This window comes from Ceratotherium simum, chromosome 35, assembly GCF_057802395.1.
Source record: "Ceratotherium simum simum isolate JZ-2026a chromosome 35, ASM5780239v1, whole genome shotgun sequence".
NCBI classification, from domain to species: Eukaryota; Metazoa; Chordata; class Mammalia; order Perissodactyla; family Rhinocerotidae; genus Ceratotherium; species Ceratotherium simum.
The window spans coordinates 3,130,460-3,151,492 of record NC_141934.1 but is presented as its reverse complement, the minus strand read 5'-3'; the positions used below and the strand labels follow the sequence as shown (position 1 = coordinate 3,151,492).

The window sequence follows — 21,033 nt, the reverse complement described above, 5'->3', positions numbered from 1 at the left end:
TCTCCCAACTCCAGGTGGGCTTCTCAGAGCTCTGTGCTGCCAAAGCAGAACTCAGCATGAGGCTCACTCACTTGCTCATTCATTCATTCATTCATTCAGAGTAGAGAGAGGATGCCATGGAAAGAGACACTCAACAGTGACCCGAGCTGCCTGTCAGACTCAGGATGCTAAGCGGGGAAGCACTGAAGAGGGAGGCGAGTCCTCACCTAATCTGGGGGTCAGGGTCAGTGTCTGGGAAGAAGGAGCACGTAAGGAGAGATGAAGGATGAGCTGAAGCTGCTAGGCAAGAGGGAGGGCATGTGGGGTGGGGTCGGCCCGCCCCTGGCAAGGACGTCTAAATCCTGCCTCCTCTGGGCATTGCAGACCTCACTCAACCATGACTGCTTGCCCTCTGAGGCACAACACACCCTCAGAATCCTTCTCAAAACCGTGTGCTTTGGGCGGCCACTCCCGAGTCGGTATAAGAAATGAAGACTATCTGCAGTCTTGGCCCAGCCCTGCATAAAGGCGAGGACGCCAAGGCCCAGAGGTGAAGACGATTCACCGGCGTCAGCATGACAGGCAGAGCCAGGCTAGAACCCAGGTCTCCCGACTTCCCATCCAGTGCTCCCCGGCACTGAGGCGCCCTCTGAGCTAACCTTGGGGCTCAGGGACTATCGGGAAAGGCCACTCAGCCATCACGTGGTCATGGTGGGCTCCGAGTTCCTTTCCTACCACCAGCATCCTGTCTCGTCCTCTTAGGACGGTTTGCCGTGGACACACCTCTATCTGTCATGACTGTGTGGATCCCCTGCATCTGACCAAGGCCTCGCCAGGTCACACCACGTCACTGAGGGGCCAGGTGTCAGCCAAGGCATCCAACTCCTGGCGGTGGGGACCTGGGCCTGTGATGGCAGTGTGAGAAGCTGGGCAGCCCCCTGCCTCTGGCTCGTGAGGAACCAGGGTCGGGCCTGCCAGGGTCCAGCCAGTGGTGTCCACCCATGGTGGTCTGTGTTTGTCGGTCAAACCTAAGGCCAAAAGACACACCTTTTGTGACCTAAAGGCACAACCTTTCGGGAGCAGAGTGTTGAGCTGGAGCAGTGGTTCTGCGGCATGAGGGCTGCAGCCCAGGAAGCCAGGCCTCCACGCGACAGTGGCCCCACAGGTCACGGCAGTGAGGCCTGTTTACCTGCCGGCACTCACTGCACCTTCCACGGCCACCTCCCGAGGCCCCGCGTGAGCCAGGCCAGCTCTGGGGCAGATTCTCAGTGGTGGGCGGCAGATGAAGGTCCTGACCTCCCAGAGCTCACCTTCAGGTCCAAGAGAGAGACGGCAAACACGCAAATAAACACAACAGGTAGTAGGTCACGCCGTGACGAGTGCAAAGGGAGAAAAATAGAGGCAGGAAGGGGTACAGGATATGTGTGGGTGGGGACCTGGGTGCTGCTCTAGATAGAGGGCCCAGACGGGCCTCGAAATGAGAAGAAGGAAGTAGAAGGTCTGGAGACCCTTATCCTGGACAAGGACAGGTGTGGACCCTGTCTGAGAACCGTCGGTGAGAAGACAGAGCAGCTGTGAGGATCAGGCCAGTCTCTCCAGTGAAAAGGACGAGGGCGGCTGCAGCCCACCAGCCCTGCCAGGGTGGGGCCCGAGCCGAAGAGCCTGCACCAGCTGCCATGCCGGCCTCTAGCACAGCAGGCCCAATCAGCCTCTCCTCCTGCTCCTGGTGACCACCGGGCAGGTGGAGGCAGGCTACCTGCAGGACTGTGGGCTGCCCCCTGCTGCTGAAAAGCAAGCCCTCAGGGCTCCTGGACACCCTGCCCGGGGCCCAGTCAGTCACCCACTCAGGAAAGCCACCCATCTCCTCAGGTCTCAGTCTCCTCAACTCTGAGGAGAAAACTGAGGTAAAAATAGGCCCCTTCTTGGCAGAATTGGCTGTAGGAGAGGATGGTGAGCTTCTGCCCCCCCTCCAACCACCCCCCGGCACTTGTCCCCGTAATCCAGAGTAGATTCTGTTGCCCTCCATGCCATCCTGCGAATGCCTGGATCTGGGCTCTGGGGGAAACGTGCACATCGGGTTCACTCTCCTCCCCTCCAGCACCAGGACCTTGACCTCCATGATTCACAGAGGCAGGCCTCGCTGGGGGTCAGGGCCCAGGCCCCAGGGCCAGCCCCCACCCCACTCAGGGAGCCCTGTCTGGACAGCTCTCTCTCCACTCCAGAGGTCAGGGGAGGGCTGTCCAAGGGGGGAGGGACTCCTTCTGGAAGGTCTGCTCTGACCACAGCCTGCAGGGCCAGTAAAGTCAGAGAGGCCGGGATGAGCACTGGGGTCGGGCGTGTGTCTGGTTAGAGGCTGCTGGAAGGAACACTGACACTGTGTGTAGGGCCCCTCCCTGCACTGTGGTTTTTAACAGTCTCACTTCTTAGCACTTTTTGATGGATTCTCCAGGGACGTCTCTAAAAGAGAGTTATACCTTAATTTAGAAGCAAATAACTCAAAACTCTGTGATGCAGCAGCCTCCATTGGAAGAGACAAACTCATGGAAGCCACTGCTGTGTGAAGCCGCCTGCCACGCTCGCCCTGGTCCCGCCAACCACTGAGTTGTGCCTTCTGCCCCAGGGGCCCAGGCCACTGGGGGCCAACGGACAGAGGGGGAAGAAGCGACACTCACAGGAGGCCAGGGTGAGGCTCACAGGCCAGCTCTGACTGACCCCAGTGGCCCCGAGTGCCGAACACAGCCTGCCTGCCCACGGGAGGCAAATGAACGGGATTGTGGGCGGCGGGCCCTGGGCACTGTCCTGGCAACTACCACAGCCGGGATCCATGGGGATGCACATGGGTAGTCACACAGGGCCATGCTCTGCTATTGCTGTCTTGAAATGCTTAATAATTTTTTTTTTTCTGCTGAGGAAGATTAGCCCTGAGCTAACATCTATGCCAGTCTTCCTCTGTTTTGCATGTGGGTCACCACCAGAGCATGGCTAATGAGTGGTCTAGGTCCACACCCGGGATCTGAACCTGTGAACCGGGGCCACCGAAGCGGAGCGCACTAAACTTAACCACTATGCCACAGGGCCAGCCCCTGAAATACTTAATAATTTTTAACAAGGGCCTCAAAAATTCTGCAGCCAGTCCCACCCACGCTGCTTAATCCCCATGCACCCCAAGCCTACCACAGTGTTTGCTGCAGGGGAGCCTCCCTCCTGGGAATACCCTCTCCTGCAGCCCCCCGCATCACCATCACGACTGTGCTCCCACCTCACTGGCTCGTCAGTCCTTCTCAGTCTCTTCTGGACGCGCCTTCTCAGCTTGCGCTCTGAGCAGCGGAGGCCCTGAGGCCCGACCCAGCCCCTTTCAGTCCCACCTGCCCTCGATACCCATGACTTTGGCCGGTCCCTGGCTTCCCACTGACCCTCTGACCGTCACATATGCCCATGTCTACCAGGGTCTAACCCAACTCCCAATTCCCCGTCTCCCACGAACGAGTCCGAATTTTCTTTCTCAGCCAGTGCCAACTCTGTCCTTCCAGGGCTGTCCTTGCCTCTTCTCCATCGGCGGGTCCTCTTTAAAATAAATCCCCCATCCAACTACTTCTCACTACCGCTCCTGCTCCCATCCCATTGGGTCAGCAGCCTCCCCACCCCAAATGCTGCAGTGGCCCCTAACAGCCTTCTGGTCTTGCCCCCGTGCCCATCAGCCAGACAGGTCTTTTAAAAGTGTAATCAGCTCGAGTGTCTCCTCTGCTCCAAACCTGCCCAGGGCTTCCTGCCTCACTGGGGCCTGCAAGCCCTACTGACCTGCTCTGCACGCTCCCCCACCGCAGCTCCAGGCCCCTGGCCTTCTGGTGGTGCCTCCTGCAGCTGAACTGTGTTGGCCTCAGTGCCTTTGCACCTGCCATCCCCTCTCTTGGTGCTCTTCCCTGTTAGTCACCCAACCTCCACAGCACTGTGCCAACAGCCCCTGCACAGAGATGGCCTCCCCCCACTTTCTGCTTTCGTTCTCCTCACAGCACCCATCCTATCTTTTGTTCAGTTACACAGGTGTTGTGCTAGCCTCTCCCGATCTGATGTGGTCGCCATGAAAGAGGACGCTGCATCTGTCCTGCTCCCCGCCATGTCCCCGCACCTGGCACAGCGCCTAGCACTCAGCAGATGCTGGTAAATACTGGCCAAAGGAATGAGTGAATGAACGAACATGTGAGGTTCTGTTTCCTCCAGCTCCGTACGGAGGGCTGACATCTCCTGCCACGTGCTCCAGGATCCATCAGATAGTCCCTGTGAATTAGTCCCATCAGCTCACTAGGTGCCTCCCCTACCAGCATGGATATGTGGACGGGGCCAAATGTGTGGTGAGGACCCACAAGCGGACCAGGCAGGGCAGTCTTGGCTCTGTTTACGGATGAGGACGAGGAGGCCCAGAGAAGACGGGGCTGGGCCAGGGAGTGGCAGGGCCTGGGCCTGACCCAAGTCTTCTGATGCCTGGACTGGAGCTCTCCCCTCTCCTCCGTGGGGAGTCTGGGCCCTCTGCACCCCTCCCCAGTCTGCAGGAGCTATGTCAGCCACCGCTCTGGGCTCCTGCCTGGGCTGATCCTCCGTGTCTGCCCTGCTGCCTCTGTCCATTCCCTCCGCCCTCCTTCCTGCCAACAGCGCTTGCAACCCGGCCCTGGAGGCTCTGTGACCCCAGGTTTCCTTCCTGGGGGCTGCAGGGGAGCAGTGTGCTAATCTGCCTCTTCCAGAGTTCCTGCAAGCCCAGCCACAGTCAGCGGCAGCGAGAATGCCCTAGAGCCGCAAAGCCTTCAGGTCTTCTGACGGATAGCAGGGGATAGTCCAGGGCTGCCTCGTCCTCATGTCCTTGGAAGGAAGGCGTGGCACACACTGTCATCGTGTGTGCATGTGAGACAACCACTTGGCTAGGTCGAGGCCATGGAGGCCACACCCTGAGTCTGAAGCCATCCATCCCACCAGCCTCTCTGCAGGGGCCCTGGGCAGCCTTGCCAAGTCTGCCTGGTTAGCCAAAAGTTCCTGGAATCGCCCTAGAAGCTCCTGAGGGCCAGACCAATGCACTTTTCCTCCTAGGACTCCAGGAAACAGAAGAGCTGAGAAGCTGGGGTCAGAAGGAGGAATTCATCCCCTGTGTCCCAAATCTAGAGCCCCACGGCAGGCCCCTGGAGCAGGGCCAGGCGACAAGCACAAGAGTGAAGCAGCTCCATCCTGCTCGGCGCAGACTGCATCCCCATGAGGGCAGGCGGGCGGCCCTGCTCTCGCTGCAGCAACCTGGGCCTCAGCCAGAAGCCGAAAGTGGGTGTGTGTTCGGGGATGGGGCAGGGAGGGGGCATGCCACACAGATGAGTAACAAACAGCCCCTTCAAAAACATCCCCAGGAGCAAGCAAGCACATCTAGAGCAGAAGGTGACACCGGCCTTCCCAGGGGGAGGGACTATGTCTTATTCACCTCCTGTCTCAGAAAATCAACTTCTGTGCGAGGGACACACAAGACGAGTGTTAAACCAAACGCCAATGTCTCACCGTCCCTGGAGCACGAGGAGCGCTGGAGGCACAGCACTTCATCCACACGCAGCTAGGCCCTCGCACCATCAGCCCCCACACGGAGACTCCCAGGCCTCCACGGTTACTGCTGGAAAACGTCCACCCCACCAAGGGACAGAGTCACCAGCTAAACATCGTCCTCCATCCTGGCTAGGAAGGAGGCCGGGTGGTTGGTTACCCAGTACCCCTGGCCCTGTCCCCAGGGACTACCTGGAGGAGCAGTCCTAGGCTGCAAGGAGCCCTCCCAGGTCTCTGAAGCTCTTCCCCAGGCCCACCCCAGGTCACAGAGCTGCTCCCTTTTACAGATGAGGAGATTGCAGCCTCTAGTGAAACAGCCACAGCTAACAAAAAATGGGTGGTTTGGTTTCCCCAGCTCCCTCATCCTCTGCCGCACCCACCCACCTTTCCCGCCATGCCTCCTATGCTCTTAAGTAGACCCCACGCTCGTGCCGGACCCAACTGCCCTAGTGCCCTCTCTGTGCCTCACTCCATTTTCTCCCCTCTGCCCGCAACGCCCACCCCAACTGTGCCCGTGTCCTTCAAGCTCCAGTTCAAATGCCACTTTGCCCACAGGCCCCAGCCCAGGTCACCTCTCTGAGGTCCCTCCCGAGGCCCCTGCACCCACACTCAGGGTTTGGTTATCTGAGCAGAGGTTTCTCCCCTGGGGGGTGGTGAGTCAGTCCCCAGAGGGCAGGCCCAGTCCACTCCCACCCCAGCGCCAGGCCCTGGGGGAGCGAGCGCTCAGTAAATATTTGCTTAATCGAATTTGGCCCAGGAGCCTCCTCCAGACAGAGCGGAAGGCAGCGGGACTCGGTCCCCAGGGCAGGGAAATCACTTGGCTGCCTCCCTAAGCCGGGCAGAGCTCGCCTACCAGGCGGGTCCCTCCATGCTAAGACGCTGGACTCCAGGGAGCCCTGGCTCGGCACCGCCTTCCATCCTCTTCTCTCTGGTAGCAGAGCACCCCAATTCGGGGCCTAGGCGGATTCCTGCCGTCATCGCCCAGAGAGGCTCAGCACCGCCCTGACGGCAGAGCCCCCTCGGATCTCCCGCAGGATACGGAGCCCCGGCCCCGAGGCCCTCACACCCCTCCCCCCAACCTCCCCCACCGCCTTTTAAGGGAAAAAAATATTGAGCCGGGAACATATCACAATCGCAGCGGGTCGATACTCATCTCTTGTTCTAAATGCCTCCAAGAAACCTGCTCGCTGCAAGAGCGATGACCGAAAACTGCGAGCCGTCCGTCTACGGGCCCAAGCCTCCGGAGCCCTCGCCTCCGTTTTAGCCAAAGCCCCGCGTCGGCGCCCCCGCTGTCCAGGTCGCCTCCTTCCCGCTCCCCCGGGAGGGAGACCCCGCCTCGGGGCCCTCCCGCAGCTCGCCCGGCCCGGCCCGGCCCGGCTCCGCACCAGCAGCTCCTCTGGCCCCTGCCCACCCTCCCGGCCTGCGGCCGCCCCCTCCCGCCGACTCCTCCGCCCGGCGGCGCCCCGCGCCAGCACCTGCCGGGCCGCGGCCGCCCCCTGCCCACCTCGCGGGCATGCCTGCCCTCACCGCCCCCACCCCGGCCAGGCATCGCTGCCGCTGAGCCCGGGCGGATCCCTGGCACAAAGGCCCGGGCGGGGCCCGGTGGGGGTGGGGTGGGCGCCCCGCCCGCGCCCCGGGTCCCCGGAGGCTCGGCCGCGCGCCCTGGCCGCAGGTCCGCTCACTCACCTCCGGGCCGCGGCGCGGTGCTCCGGCCGAGCTGCTCCAGGCGGGAGGGGCGAGGCGGCGAGCGCGGGCCCAGGAGCCCTCGTTCCGCACGACGCGGGCGGCGGCGCCCGCGCGGGGACGTGACCGGACCGCGGGCGGCGCACACGCTCCGGCCGGCCTGCCTCCGCCCGCTCTCCCGCGCCGCCCGCCGCCCGCCCGCGGGTCCGCCCGCCCCGCGCCGCGCGGCCGCCGGCAGGGGGCGGAGCCGCGAGCGCAGCGCGTTGCCAGGCCAACCGCGGGCGGGGGTGCCGCGCGCCTGCCGGTGACCACGCGCCGGGCGCCACCGCCCCGCCACGAGCGCCGGCTCGCCGCCCATTGGGCAAGAGTGGCTGACGGACGCGCCCGCGTCCAATAGCGACGGGCAGGGGCGGGGCCGCGGCTCCGCTCTCGCCGCAGTCCCGCGCGCGCTGCCCGCGGCGGCGTCCCCGGAACCCGGCTGCGCCCCGGCCAGGGTGCCGGCCCTGCGGGACCGCCTTTTGCAGACTGGGAGACCGAGCCTGAGATCGGCGGATGCCCCGGCCCCTGCTTGCCCCGTCCCCGTCCGAATTCGAACCCAGCTCGGCTGTTTCTGAACTCCGCGACCTTGGGCAACCGACTGACCTCTCTGAGCCTGTTTTGCAAAGTGGGGCTGGTGGCACCTGCTTCCCTGAATTGTCGCGACAATCCACTAGAACGTGTGAAAGGGCTATGCAACCTCTAAAGGTTTACACCGGTGAGGTTTGTGCGGTGATGGGAGGGGACGTTGATCATCTTCGTTGCTCAAGCCCCAGCCTGTAGGGGCTCTTCAGAGTCCCTGGCAATCCTGGCCACGGATGTTTGCATTGGAAGGAGGGGAGGGAGAAGGGCCCGGGGGCTGTCACCCAGACCAGAGAGGCGGGAGGGAGCCAGCTCGGTTAAGGCCAGGATCCCATAGGTGCCTTGGGGAAGCTCATAGAAGGCATCGGATACTCAGCAAAAGGCACCTGAGGGCAGTCTGGCAAATTCTGCTTTCAGTTTCAGGGGGAGCCCACCTGTGGGCCTCAGAGCCACTAGCTGCTCACTCCTATACTTAAAGGAGTCAGGCCAGAGAGCCAGACATTAATGCCACTCGCTGTCTTTTGCATGGTTGTAACCTGAAGCGTTGTGCATCCTGGAGCATCCCAGCAAAATACAGGTGTTCCTGGCCCACACCTTCCTTATCACTTTACACCGTCGTGGTCCTGTTACAAGGATCACTCCACTCGTGGGCAGAAGCACTGGAACTGTCCATTGGCAGAGGTAGATGGAGTGGTGGCCCCAGCTCAGATCTGTGGTCACAAGGCTGGAGCGGGGGTCCGGCTCTGCCAGCTGGACGCTGTGACATGTCGTCATCCCATAACCTCTCTGGGAATGTTTCTTCTGCTGTGAAATGGAGGCCACTGTGCTACATACCCCCGACCTGGGAAGGTGCTGCCTAAACTGTCAGGGACAGGAAGGATGCTGGGGATGGGCATCTTGAGGTGAGCCTAGACTTAGACCTGGTACAGTGCTCTCTGGAGGTGGCCAACAGTTGAGGGGCTCCCCGGTGTAAATGCCCTCCAAGCCACCAGGCTGGGTTAGGCTGGACGTCTGCCGGGAGGACCACACAGAGGCAACAGCTGTGATACCAGGAAGACGAGGAGCACAGGCCCTGCCCTGCGGTGGGTCAGAGGCGAGAGGTGGCTGGGGCTGAAGCACAGGCCCAGCTCTGCTGCCATCACCTGTATACGCTTGGGTGACTTATTTCACCTGGCTGAGCCTCAGTTTCCTCTTCTGTCAAAAGGGGATGATAATAGACTGTCCCTCGAGGGTGATTCTGAGGGGAAATGCACGTTGACACATGTTCAGAGACGGGCGAGGGCAGTTCCTGCTGCAGGACTAGGGGTCAGAATTGAGCTGTTTGCAGGGGCAAACTAGGTGCAAACATGGCCTGACCCCCTACAGCAGTCCAGGTGTGAGATCAGAGGCTAGCTCATGGAGGGGCCCAATGGGGCTGGCTGCTGCCCCCTTACCAGACCTTGGTGGCCACCTCAAAGTGACAGGTCACCTGGCGTCAACCATTGGTTGTAGTCCTTCACACAGCAATCATTTACTGACGGCCTTCTCTGTGCTGGGCACAGTGCTAGGATTTAGACAGACTCAACCCTGCCTGCTAGACCCTCCTGTCTGAGGGGCAGGGCAGATGGCAGGCCAATATTCCACCATTACAGTTGTGTGAGCCCTGATGGAGGAGACTGGCCAGGACTCTGGGGTATGTGGCAGGGGGAGAACTGGGCACTGGGACAGCGGGAAGGAGGTGGCCCATGACTTGAGGCAGGAGAGAAGCGCATTCCAAGGTGGGGAAGGCGCTGGACGTGAAGGAGCATGAGGCCTGGAAGAACCCAGAGAAGACCAGCATGGCTTGAGCCAGCGAGCAGGCGAGGATGACAAAACGTGATGCTGAGGTGGGGCTGGGAACAGTCACCTCGGGCAGCTGGCCCTCGTGTAGTACTGGGGACGTTGGCCTAAGAACCACTGGAGAGTTTAAGATTAGGTTTTTACACTTGAGAAGGACGGCAAGTCGTTTCATATTTCTGTTGGCATGGTCCCACAGTGCGGTGTCCTAGTATGCAGAATCAAATAACAAAAACGTCAACTAGTCAGCCAGGGAAAAGGAGCGAGCAGAGAAGGCAGTCCATGAGGCCGAGTTCAGCATAGGGCCGTGGGATCACCGGGCAACCGTGTGTGTCAGGAGACGGCTGGGTGGCTCTGGGCTGGCCCTGGCAAAGGGGGAAGAGTGGGGACCAAGGAGGGGGCCCACGTGAGAGGAGACGCTGGAGGAAGGGATGGCACTTGCTAAGCAGATGGAGGAGCGGTTGGAGAGGTGACCAGGAAACCAGGGAGTGGAGGGTTCCAGAGCCACGGGAAGAGAGTGTCTCTAGAAGGAAGACACAGTCAGCCATGTCACGCACTATTGGGAGGCCGAGTAAGATGAGGACAGAGAAGTGTCCCCTCGAGCAAAGGCAGGCACGAGGGAGGGGTCAGTGTGCCAGGAATTCAGGGCATGGGGACCACACGAGGCTAAAGCTGGACAGATGGGTCACAATAAGGTGCAGTGGGCCCAGGGTGCCCGGCGTGGGTACGTAGTCCCCAGAGCTGGGGCCAGTGCTCTGTCCTCCGCCCTTACTGGCCAGGAGAACAGGGCCGGGAGACAAGAGCTGGGGGTCTGTGGTAGAAAGAGGAAGGGGCCCTGCTGATTGAACTCACCTGGCACCTCACCAACCCAGCAGAGACAGCTGGCCAAGGAGTGGCCCCTCGGGGTAGTGTTGACCCCACCCCCAGCAAATGACCAAACCTCAGCCACAGGGGGTTCCATGCCATGGGCATCGTCACCCCTCAAATCCAGCAGAGCTTCCTGGCTCATCATCCAACTCATCCTGGCACACCAGCCACGCTGGATCACTGGATTGAGGGCCCTCCCCAAACATCCCCGTGCCTCATGCCTCTGCCCCTCTGCCCCATGCGGACCAGCTCCCCTGGGCCTCCCTTCTTGCACATCCGGAGCCCCAAGGACCCTGGAATTCCTCATCTACACATGTCAACCTGTGCTGGAATGACCAGTCCCCACTGACCCTCCCACTTGTCTCGTCACTCCCCCAGGGTGGGGGTGGTGGTGTCTCGCTCATCTCTGGACCTCTGGGAGGGTTTGCTCCTGGCTGACTCTCCTCTGTGCGCCACCTCTCCCGCTCCCTTAACCCAACCCCTACCGACCGATTCTCAGGCTGTGGCCGGGCTGTGGGTTTCTCTGGTTTGTTTCCTTGGGGTCTGTGCGCACTGCCCCCATTGCCCCCCACTTGAACAAGCCATTCAGATCTGGGTTAGTTATAAATAGCCGGGCCTGCAACTCTCCTTTTAGCTGAAAAGAAGCAAAATGAACGAGCGGAGAGGCACACCCGGCACGCGTTTTATTTTTAATTCTCTCCCTCTGTCTCAAAATGAACCCATGTCCTGGTGCTCAGCATTTCTAGGAGCAGAGGCCCAAGACAAATGCCTTGCAAACAGAACCTGGGGAGCTGAGGGCCCTGGCCTTGCGCCCGTCTGCTGTGTGGCCTTGGGCACTTGAGTAGCCGTATCCTTTTCAAGGGGGAGAGCAGTGGAGGCTATCACCTCCAACACTTGGACTTTTCTGACTTGACTCCCTCTGTCCGCTCTCCCACAGCCTGTGCCTCTGTGGCTCCAGCAGCAGCCCTCTCCCTGGGCTTTCCTGGGAGGCCCAGAACCAGGTGCAAATGAGGCCACACCGAAGCCCTGATTTGATGATGCACAAATTTCTCACTCTCAGGCCTTTGCTTAGGTGTCCCCCGTCAGGAACCTTATCCCTCCATCAGCCAGCACAATCCTTCTTGGAAGGTCCAATTGTCACCTCTCCACTGTGAGCTGGGGAGGGGCTGGCCAGGTTGTGACTGAGCAGGACTCATCCTGGGCAGGTAGGGTGACTGTGGGCAGTGCCTGAGCAGGGAGTGCAGCGAGAGCAGGAGACCCAGGTGTGCGGTGCGGTCTGGCAGTGGCCCGGCTAGAGGGCAGGGCTGAGGGGCAGAGAGGCTCAGGACCCCAGGAGAGGCGGCTTGAGGGGACCACTGGTAGGTGCTCCTGTAGGCAGGGACTGTGCAGCTTTCGTCTTTGTAACCCACCCCACAGGCCCTTGCTCGTAGCTGGGACTCAGTGTTGGGGGATTCAGGAGACTCTTGCTGTGCTAGGTCCAGACCTTCTGGGCACGCAGTGACAGTCCCTTACTGGGAGCACTTTCCCACCCACTACTCTACTGATACTGCACAACCCCCTGCCAGGTAGGCTTCTGTTGATGATGAGGAAACCAGGTTTAGAGAGGTTAAGTGACTTGTCCAAGGTCACACAGCTGGATATGTTTAGGAGTCCAACCCAGGCTTTTTTGGAAATCTACGTGTATTAAATCTTAAGAAGCCTAATACTCTTTTTTTTTTTTATAATTTTATTTATTTATTTATTTATTTATTTATTTATTTATTTATTTTCCCCCCAAAGCCCCAGTAGATAGTTGTGTGTCATAGCTGCATATCCTTCTAGTTGTAATATGTGGGATGCGGCCTCAGCATGGCCGGAGAAGCAGTGAGTCGGTACACGCCAGGGATCCGAAGCCGGGCCGCCAGCAGCGGAGCACGCGCACTTAACCGCTAAGCCACAGGGCCGGCCCTGAAGCCTAATACTCTTGAAGCAATCGGAAACTGCTCTTCCTGTGTCATGGGTGCCCTGAGAACAAATGGGGCAGAGCTGGCTGCTCTACCACGACACCCCAGTGAGAAGCTGGCCAGGGGCACTGGGAGCCCCTGGACGCGCAGCCCTGCCTCTCCACCCCCCTCACCCAGGGTCTCCTCCCATTTGATGTCCTCGGGGAGTGAGGGAGGAAGGCTGGGGTGATGTCTTCAAAGAGGAAATCCCTGGTGCTAATTGGCAATCAGAGACCTTTAGGCTAATTAACCTGTTTATTTGTCTCTCTGGAGTAAATTAGAGGGTTTAGCTGGGGAGGGCGGAAGAGAGAGGTGTTTGCTGCTGGCCACCTCTGTGGGGGCTGTAGATGGCTTCACAGTGGGTGGTGTGGGCTGCTGGGGAGGCCAGGGAGAGGGTGGGCTACAGGGCAGTCCTGGGGTCACCTGTGTGCCATGGGGAAGGGCCACCCTCCCTGGCGGTGCCTGCTCACTTCTCGTGAGGGCTGCTCTGCGAGCAGTTCTGGGCTCACTGGGGCTGGCCCCCCGGGGGTGCCTGGGCCGGTTCTGAGTCCTCCTCCAGGCTGCCACATGCAGACACCCCCTGGGAGGGAGGAGGAGCTGGAGGGAGTGAGGTGGAACCCACCCAGGGGGCGGCTCACTGTGTTGTGCCGCTCCCAGCCTCTGCGCCCCGGCCGTGCTGCGTGGAGCCCCACTTCCTGTGGGGCACCAGGCTCCTGCAGACCCCTTGGCCAGAGTCTGTGGATTTCCTGTCACCTTGGGTTGGGGGCACAGCTCTTTTTGGTATATAAGATGCTGGCCAGTTCACTCTAAATCTTCTACCTCAGACCCCATTCCAAGCTCTTCTTGTCCCCAAGAGCCAGCCACACTGGTCTGGGGTCTCCAGCAGCTTAGAGATGTTGTGGGTGGGAAGGAGGGGCTTGGCTGGGTGCCCCTGTTCCTGTGCTCCTCTCTGGTGCTGGGTGGGAAGGGGAGGGAGGCTCCTCGGGTGCCTGGGCCCTGCAGGGGTGAGCTGCTCTGCTCCCCAAGGGGTGGCTGCTGCTTCTCAGGCCACTGACCATCTGTTTAAGACAGATGCTCCCCAGTCACAGGTAACCAAAGGCTGGCACCTTTTGGGGTCCTTTGGGGCCTCGTGGTTCTCACCCCAGCTTGTCACCCACAGCCCCCTGTTGGTTGCTCAAGCCCCCTGCCTGGCAGCCCGGGGGGAAGGAGGGTTGCAATTCGTCTTGTCAACTCCCCCACTCTGGCTCTGAGGACTCTCTTCGCCCCTGCATGGGTGGGGGTCGGGGTGGCTGGCCCACCCTCAGTGCCCTTTCCTGTCCTGCAGGGGCCCAGGGCATCGTCAACAGCGGCCTGATCCCCGCACTGGTATGGAAGCTACAGAGGGAGAAGGAAGATATCCAGGAGCTCCTCCTGGACACGCTGGCGGCCTGCCTGATGGAGGATGCCACCCAGGCGCTGAGCAGCCGCGTGGTACCCTTCCTGAAGGAGAAGCTTCTCAGTGCCAACAACAGCATCCGCAGCAAAGCCGCCCGCACACTGATGGCCATCAGGTGAGGCCTGGCTGTGCAGAGATAGCGGGGAGGGCGGGAGTGGCTGGCCCTGGGGCCACTGCCGAGGCTCAGAGAAGGCGAGCAAGCTGCCCCAGCCCCGCAGCAAGTCAGCAGTGGGGACATCATCCTGCCAACTGCCCAGAGCCCCAGGGCGTGCACCCCAGGGTCTGCTTCTCTCCTGCTTGTGCCCGGGGGGAGGAGACCCTCTCCACTGGGGCGATCACCATCTGTCAGCCTGAGAATGCCCTGGGTTTAGCACAGACAGTCCTGTATCCCAGGAAACCCCCAGTCCTGGGCAAAACGAGATGGTTGGTCACCCCCTCCCCTTGAAGAGGGCAAGTGCAGGAGAACAACTGTGGTCACAGTGGTCACTTAGTGCTCAGTCTGTGCCAGGCGTTGTCTACAAACTGCACGTTCAGACACCCCTCCAAGGAGGGTGATCATCTCCCCTTACAGGCGAGGAGACAGAGGCGGGTGTCTGGTCACTAGTGACCTGGTCACATGTGATCACAGTCTGAATCCTGGCCAGGACCCTGAGGAAGCATGCAGCCTCTGAGCTGCAAGGGAGGGAGGTGGTGTGTGATCCCAGATAGCCATGCTTCCCAAGGATGGGCTGTTCACTGGCCCCAGGCCCATGCCTTAGCTGTGGCCACCTCCCTTTGCCCCAGCACCTCTGGCCTCCCCCAGTTCTGGCTTTCCTTCCATCTGGGATTCTCACTAGAGACCTGGGCCTGCATTTCTGCAAGTGTGGCCCCTGATCCAGGCCCCTGATCCGGGCCGGCTTGTGAACAAGTGGATTCTGGGGCTGTGGCCCAAATTGATCCACCTCAGGTCTTTGCTCAGAGGTCCCCATCCAGTGAGGCGCTGAGGACAGTGCCATCTCTGTAAACCAGTGGCCTCCCCACTGGGGGCCGCCACCAGCCCCACTTGTGCTTTTCACTATTCCCTGCTATCCTGTGTGTTGCCCCCAAGGGGAGCTCCTGAGGACAGGGCTTTGCTCTGTTCGCTGCTCAAGACCAGAACTTCGAAACAGGGGGAGCTTTGGCCCCCTGAGAGACATGCAGCACCATCCAGAGACATTTCCAACTTGGGAGTGAGGGGCTGCTCCTGGCATTGGGAGGGTAGAGGCCAGGGATGCTGCTCAACATCCCACAATGCACGGGACAGCCCCCACCACAAAGAATTATCTGGCTCAAAACATAAATGGTGCCGAGATGGAGCAGCCCTGCTCTAGCCTCAGCATCTGGACCAGGGCCTGCTGGGGGCCAGGTGCTCAGTCAGTACCTGCTTGGGAGTGAACATGTGGTCCCTGCAGATAGGGCCCAGGACTCTGCAAGTTCCCGAGGGTGGAGGTCCACTGTCCTTAAAGCAGCAGCCTTGCAATGTCAGAGCTAGTGGCTGGCCATCCCCATGCTTCCCAAACTGTGTTCCGAGGACACGAGGCACCTGTGTCTTTTGAGATGTTATTAAGAAGGCTCTGTGGGCAGCAAAGTTTGGGAAAGGTTGATTCAACTAAGTGACTCAGGGTCCTTTGCTGCAGGACAAACGTGCACTGTGACGCTCCCATAGGCCCTGTGGTCAGCGTTTCCTGGCGCAAGGAACTCTTCTCTTTTGGGGGACGGTATTGGCCCTCTCGTAGTTTGGGAAACTCGAGGAATCCACCCTTTCATTTTCACAGCTTCATACAATGCCAGCATTAGAAGTGACCTAAAAAGTCATCTCACCTGAGGGTGGCTCCTCACCAGTGTCCCCCCAGCAGCCTGCTGCCCTTTGCACAGCTTAGCCCATCCCTGGCAGCTTGGACTCTTATGTGGAGTCAAAATGAGTCTCCCTGTGGTTCGTGCCCCTGGGTCTTGCTCCTCCCTGTTTTGGGGCCAGAGGGAACACGCCTAGTTTCTTCTTCATGTGATACCTTAGGGCGAGGCTCCATCGTCCCCTGGCTCCTGGGTGGTCTTGCCTTCAGTGGTCCCAATCCATGCTCCCAGGTCATCTGAGCATGGAGGTGAGGCCCAAATCTCACACCAGTGCTCCCCTGAACCCTGGTCCCCTAGCCCCGGCCAGGCCTGGACCGCCAGGGGTGGTCCCAACACAAATCCTTTCCTCTGCTGTCCCCCTGGGGTGCTCCTGGGCCCAGCCTCCCTCCTCCCCCCACGTGGAGCCACCCAGCTGTGCCCTCTCTGGCCCAGCATCCCTCTGGAGGGCAAGAACCAGCTGTGGCAGTATGACGTCATCCCCATCCTGGTGCACCTGCTGAAAGACAAGGTGGAGGAGGTGCAGGCCAACGCTGCTGGGGCCCTCATGTACGCCACGGTGACCACTGAAGGTGAGGCAGCCTGCTGGCCGGGCATCCAGGTGGGCGGGGCGTCCCTGGTGCGGGTGTTGGAGCTAACTGGCAGGGGTCATCGCGGCCCCCCAGCATGCCAGCTGCCCTGGCAAGTCTGGGTATTGCCCCCTCCCTGCCCTGCCGAAATGCTCCTCCTGGCCTGATGTTGAGGTCCCTTCAAGTTTAGGTCTGAGGCTCCGCCCTCCCTCTTCTTCCTGGCTACAGTGGGCTGCCTGCCTGTGGCCCGTCCCCAGTCACTTGGATTAGGACCTCTGTCCCTTCCTGCCAGGCTCCTCCCTAGGCCTGGAATTCCCACGATTCTGGGATTGATTAGTTTCACATCCATGATTTGGGTATCCTGAGGTCTAAGCAAACAATAAGGTCTAAGCCCTTGCTTCCGTGATGTTTCTTAATTGAAATTACTTTTTTTGATGGGGGGAGGGGCAAAGAAGAATATAAGATGATCTCCTAGCCCCTACCCTGGGCTAACAGGAGAGACCGGGGCCGGTCCCCCACCTGGAGGCCGGGGTGGGCCATCCCGCTGTGACCTCTGAGAGCTGCTCGACCTTCCCCCGGCCCACACTCGCCAGCACCAGCCCTGAGCCCTGTGCTTCCTGGGTGTCCCATGGAGGACTGTCTGGGCTCTGATTCTCAGTCCGCATGCTGCAAAGCCCCCCGGAGTAGGGACCTCCTAGCCACCACCCCCCTGAGCCTAATGGTGGAATCTGATACACACCAGTGAGGAGAGGTTGGGGCCTTCCCAGAGTCCACAGTCCCATTTTGATTGTGGAGTCAGGATGCTGACCACCACGTAGGGGCTCCCCCTGTGTGTCTATCTCATGAGCATCCTCAGTGCAGTGTCTGCCTGGACTTCCTGTCGGATCTCTTGGAGGGCCAGAGGGCTCGTGGGGGGCCTGGGCAACAGCCAGAACAGGGATGCAAGGACACTTTTTTCCCGAGCTGTCACTCCAGCAAGGGTCCCCGAGTTCCTGCCACATGCCAGGCCCTGCGCTGGGCAGTGGGGACCCAGACGTCTCAGCTTTGGGTGTCTACGATTTGGTGGGAGTGGCAGAATGATGAGTGTATGGGGAAGAAATAGAGCATGGGTGGGCCCAGGACAGGGCAAAGCCTCCTCTGAGAGGGGCGTGGGTGATGACCTAAAGGACAATGGGAGTTAGCAGGGCAGACAGGGGCTGGACAGATCCCGGCAGCAAAGAGAAGAGCGCTCAGTGCAGGACGGGCAGGGGCAGAGGCCAGCCACACAGCCTTCTAGCAGGCGAGGTGGTGGGGAGGGCAGCGAAGGGTCAAGGAGTGCGTTTCCTTTACACATTAATGTCTGTGTCCCCTACTAGACTGTTAGCACCATGAAGGCGAGAACTATGTGTGTTTTGTGCCTGGGGCAGAGTAGGTGCTCAAGAAATATTTGCATGATTGGATATTAATTTTAAGAGACCATGTGCATTGCTTTGTGAGGACAGTTGCCAGGGTGGATGGAGAAGCCAGACAGGGGGCTGGAGGGACAGGAGATGATGGGGCCTGGCCTAGGCTGGAGGCAGAGGGAGGTAAGCGTTGAGTGGAGGGAGCCCGGGTAAAGGGGACGCCTCCCCAAGATGTGCAGGCTGCGGGGTGAGGGGAGGGCTGGGAGGTCAGAGGCCCCATCGGGAACCCCTGGTGTTGGTGGCCCACAGGGAAGTATGCAGCCCTGGACGCAGAAGCCATCTCCCCACTCCTGGAGCTGCTCGGCTCGTCCTTGAGCAGGGCCCGCCTGAACGCCATCAAGGCCCTCACCATGCTGGCCGAGGCCCCTGAGGGCCGCAAGTTCCTGCAGGCCCACGTGCCCAACTTCCGTGTCCTCGAGAGAGATGCCAACGAGGCCGTGCGGAGGGCGGCCCAGGTCGCCATCAAAGTTATTGAGTGGAAACCTTGAGCCTCTTATCAGGCCAGACCTGATAAGCGCCATGCCTGAATACAAGGGCTGAATCTCTTTATCTCTGGTCTGAAAGGCACTTTCTATTCCCGGAGCATGGTCACATCTCCCCTCACCTGCCAGAGGGGAAGTGCCAGGCCAGGAGAGGCAGCACGGCTGAATCCAGGGCCCAGGGACAGGCGGGAGGCATCCTGCTCTCTGCTGGGCGGAGAGGCTCCTCGGAAGGGAGAGAGCAGGGCTGAGCCCTCCAGGGACAAGGGCGGGGGCAGGGAGTTGGGGTGTGGAAAGGAACACAGCTGGACCAGGCGCCACCCAAGCTTCAGACACTCTAGTGACCAGGCCCTTGGAGTGCAGCAGGGCACGGCCCTGCTCAGCCAGGTCTGCCCCCTTCCCACACTGGGTGGCAGAAAGGAAGGTCAAAGGTGCCATCCTATGTGGGCTCTTGCTAGTTGCAAGATGAGTGCTCAGGACAGGGATAGCCCTTCTTAAGATCTTCCCCCAGACAGCTGCATTCTTCTCCAAAGCCTGGAAATCACCTGAGTAAGCTCCTGGGCTGGCCTGAGGCTGCCACACCCCTAGCCCTCCCCCTGCTCTCTGCCTGCACCAGGGCGGCCCTCTGGTGAGCCTTCCACCTGTGCCTCCACTTGCCCCTCTTCTCCCCACAGTGACACTGGCCAAGGAGGTTGGAGAGCTTGCGGGGTAGGGAGGAGAACCCAGGGTGTGTGGGGGGGTCCCCTAATCTCCCCAACCCATCCCTGCCGGGTCTCGCAGGGTGACAGTTCTCCAGCCAGTTTTTTTTTTTTTTTTTTTTTTTTTTAAAGATTTTATTTATTTTATTTCTCCCCCCAAAGCCCCAGTGGATAGTTGTGTGTCGTAGCTGCACATCCTTCTAGTTGCTGTATGTGGGACTCGGCCTCAGGATGAACGGAGAAGTGGCGCCTCGATGCGCACCCGGGATCCGAACCCGGGCCACCAGCATCGCAGCGCGCGCACTTAACCACCAAGCCACAGGGCCGGCCCATCTCCAGCCAGTTCTGACCTCGGTTGGAGAAGCTGTAGGAGCGCAGCTCAGCTTCAGGGGAGCTCTTTGAGGCTCCCTGCCTCTAACAAGATTTCCCTCATTACGTCACCCACCAGCAGCCATACTTCCTGTGGGACAGAACCTCCCGGCTTGTGGGATGCCCACTCTTCCCAGAGTAAACACCATCAGCAGAACCAGAATCCCCAAGTGAGCACCTTCTTGCTGTCCTTTCAGTGGCTGGGCCTTCACTCTCCTAAAAGACACAGAGAAGTTTGTGTCCCTGGAATTAGAGCATTAGCCCAAGTAGGCCCTCTTGTTCCAGAAGGCACTGGCTGCTGGGCCCAGCTGGAGTTTCAGGTTAAACCTCATTCTCAGAAAAGGCCCCAAAAGAGGTAACCTTTTCTCCTTTAGGAAAATAGGTGCTTGAGCGGCTCCTGTTCCTCATGCCCCAATCCCACCCCCAACCACAGCAGGCTGGCTCCACCCCTACCGCCTCACCAAAGGGCTCTGACCAAAGGTTCTGGGCTCCTTGCAGCCAGGACCCCGTGCTCTTTGTGCTTGACCTGTGCAGAGGCCCAGGTGTGGAGGCTCCCTTCCCGAGGCAGCCGTCTTGGTCCTCCTCCCAAGGCTCTGGCTGTGCCCTCTTGGTCTACTTTGTAGAACCCTCTTTCTCTACATGACCGGTAGCGTTGGTGTTTCTCCCAGCTTTGTTCTAGGCTCTCTCTCCTCCCACTCTCCCACACAATCTCACCTGCCTGGCTGTGGGCCTGCTCTACCAGGTTCCCTTCTTTGCTAGGCCTGCCCACTCGCTGCCTTCTCTTCTCCAAATCTGAGTCTCCAGCCCCAGCCTCTCTCCTGAGTTCTGGACTCTTCTATTCAACTTCACATCTACCCTTAAATGTCTCCAGGCAAGAATTTTTTTTTTAATAATTTTATTTATTTTTATTTCTCCCCCAAAGCCCCAGCAGACAGTTGCATGTCATAGCTGCACATCCTTCTAGTTGCTGCATGTGGGACGCGGCCTCAGCATGGCCGGAGAAGCGGTGCGTTGGTGCGCGCCCGGGATCCAAACCCGGGCCGCCAGTAGCGGAGCTTGCGCACCCAACCGCTAAGCCACGGGGCCGCCCTCCAGGCAAGAATTAATACCAGTCCTTCACAGACTGTTCCAAAAACTAGAAGACGAGGGGACGCTTCCCAGCTCATTCTATGAGGCTAATGTTACCCTGATACCCAAACCAAAGACATCACAAGAAAAGAAAACTGGAGAACAATACCCTTTATGAATATAGACACAAAAACTCAACCAAATATTAGCAAACCAAATCCAGCCACATAAAAAAAGTATTATACACTATGACCAACTGGGATTTATCCCAGGAATGCAGGTTTGTTTAACATATGAAAGTGAATCAATGTAACTTATAAATAGAATAAAGGACAGAAACCACACGATCATCTTAAGATGCAAAAAAAGCATTTGACAAAATCCAACAGCCATTCATAAAAAAAAAAACCTCTCAGCAAACTAGGAATAGAGGGGAACTTCTCAACATGATAAAGAACATCTGCAAAAATTCATAGCTAACATCATACTGAAGGTGAAAGACTGGATGCTTTTCCCCTAAGATCAGAAACAAGACAAGGATGTCTGCTCTCACTACTTCTATTTGACATTGTACTGGAGGTTCTAGCCAGGGCAATTC

General features: G+C 59.4%; 2 protein-coding genes across 2 annotated transcripts in view; one reads left to right on the top strand and one right to left on the bottom strand.

Moving 5' to 3' along the window:
* GNAZ (G protein subunit alpha z) overlaps positions 1–7,388 on the bottom strand; it is a 54,668-nt gene extending 47,280 nt beyond the window's left edge. Inside the window, exon 1 of the mRNA XM_087423838.1 lies at positions 7,231–7,388. The gene's annotated coding sequence lies outside the window, so the exon portion shown is untranslated. The remainder of the gene's footprint in view (positions 1–7,230) is intronic.
* A 321-nt stretch (positions 7,389–7,709) lies between these two features.
* LOC147912411 (radial spoke head 14 homolog) lies at positions 7,710–18,370 on the top strand. Its single transcript, XM_087423609.1, has 4 exons — positions 7,710–7,981; positions 13,834–14,059; positions 16,246–16,382; positions 18,071–18,370. The coding sequence occupies exons 1-4, from the start codon at positions 7,780–7,782 to the stop codon at positions 18,307–18,309; spliced, it is 804 nt and encodes a 267-aa protein (XP_087279735.1). The 5' UTR covers positions 7,710–7,779; the 3' UTR covers positions 18,310–18,370.
* The last annotated feature ends 2,663 nt before the right edge of the window (positions 18,371–21,033 follow it).

Coding starts and splice junctions, on each gene's coding strand:
- LOC147912411 (XM_087423609.1), top strand. CDS start 7,780: ATGCCCCGGCCCCTGCTTGCCCCGTCCCCGTCCGAATTCGAACCCAGC. Junction 7,982..13,833: donor ACCTCTAAAGGTTTACACCG/GTGAGGTTTGTG, acceptor CCTGTCCTGCAG/GGGCCCAGGGCATCGTCAAC. Junction 16,383..18,070: donor CGCCACGGTGACCACTGAAG/GTGAGGCAGCCT, acceptor GGTGGCCCACAG/GGAAGTATGCAGCCCTGGAC.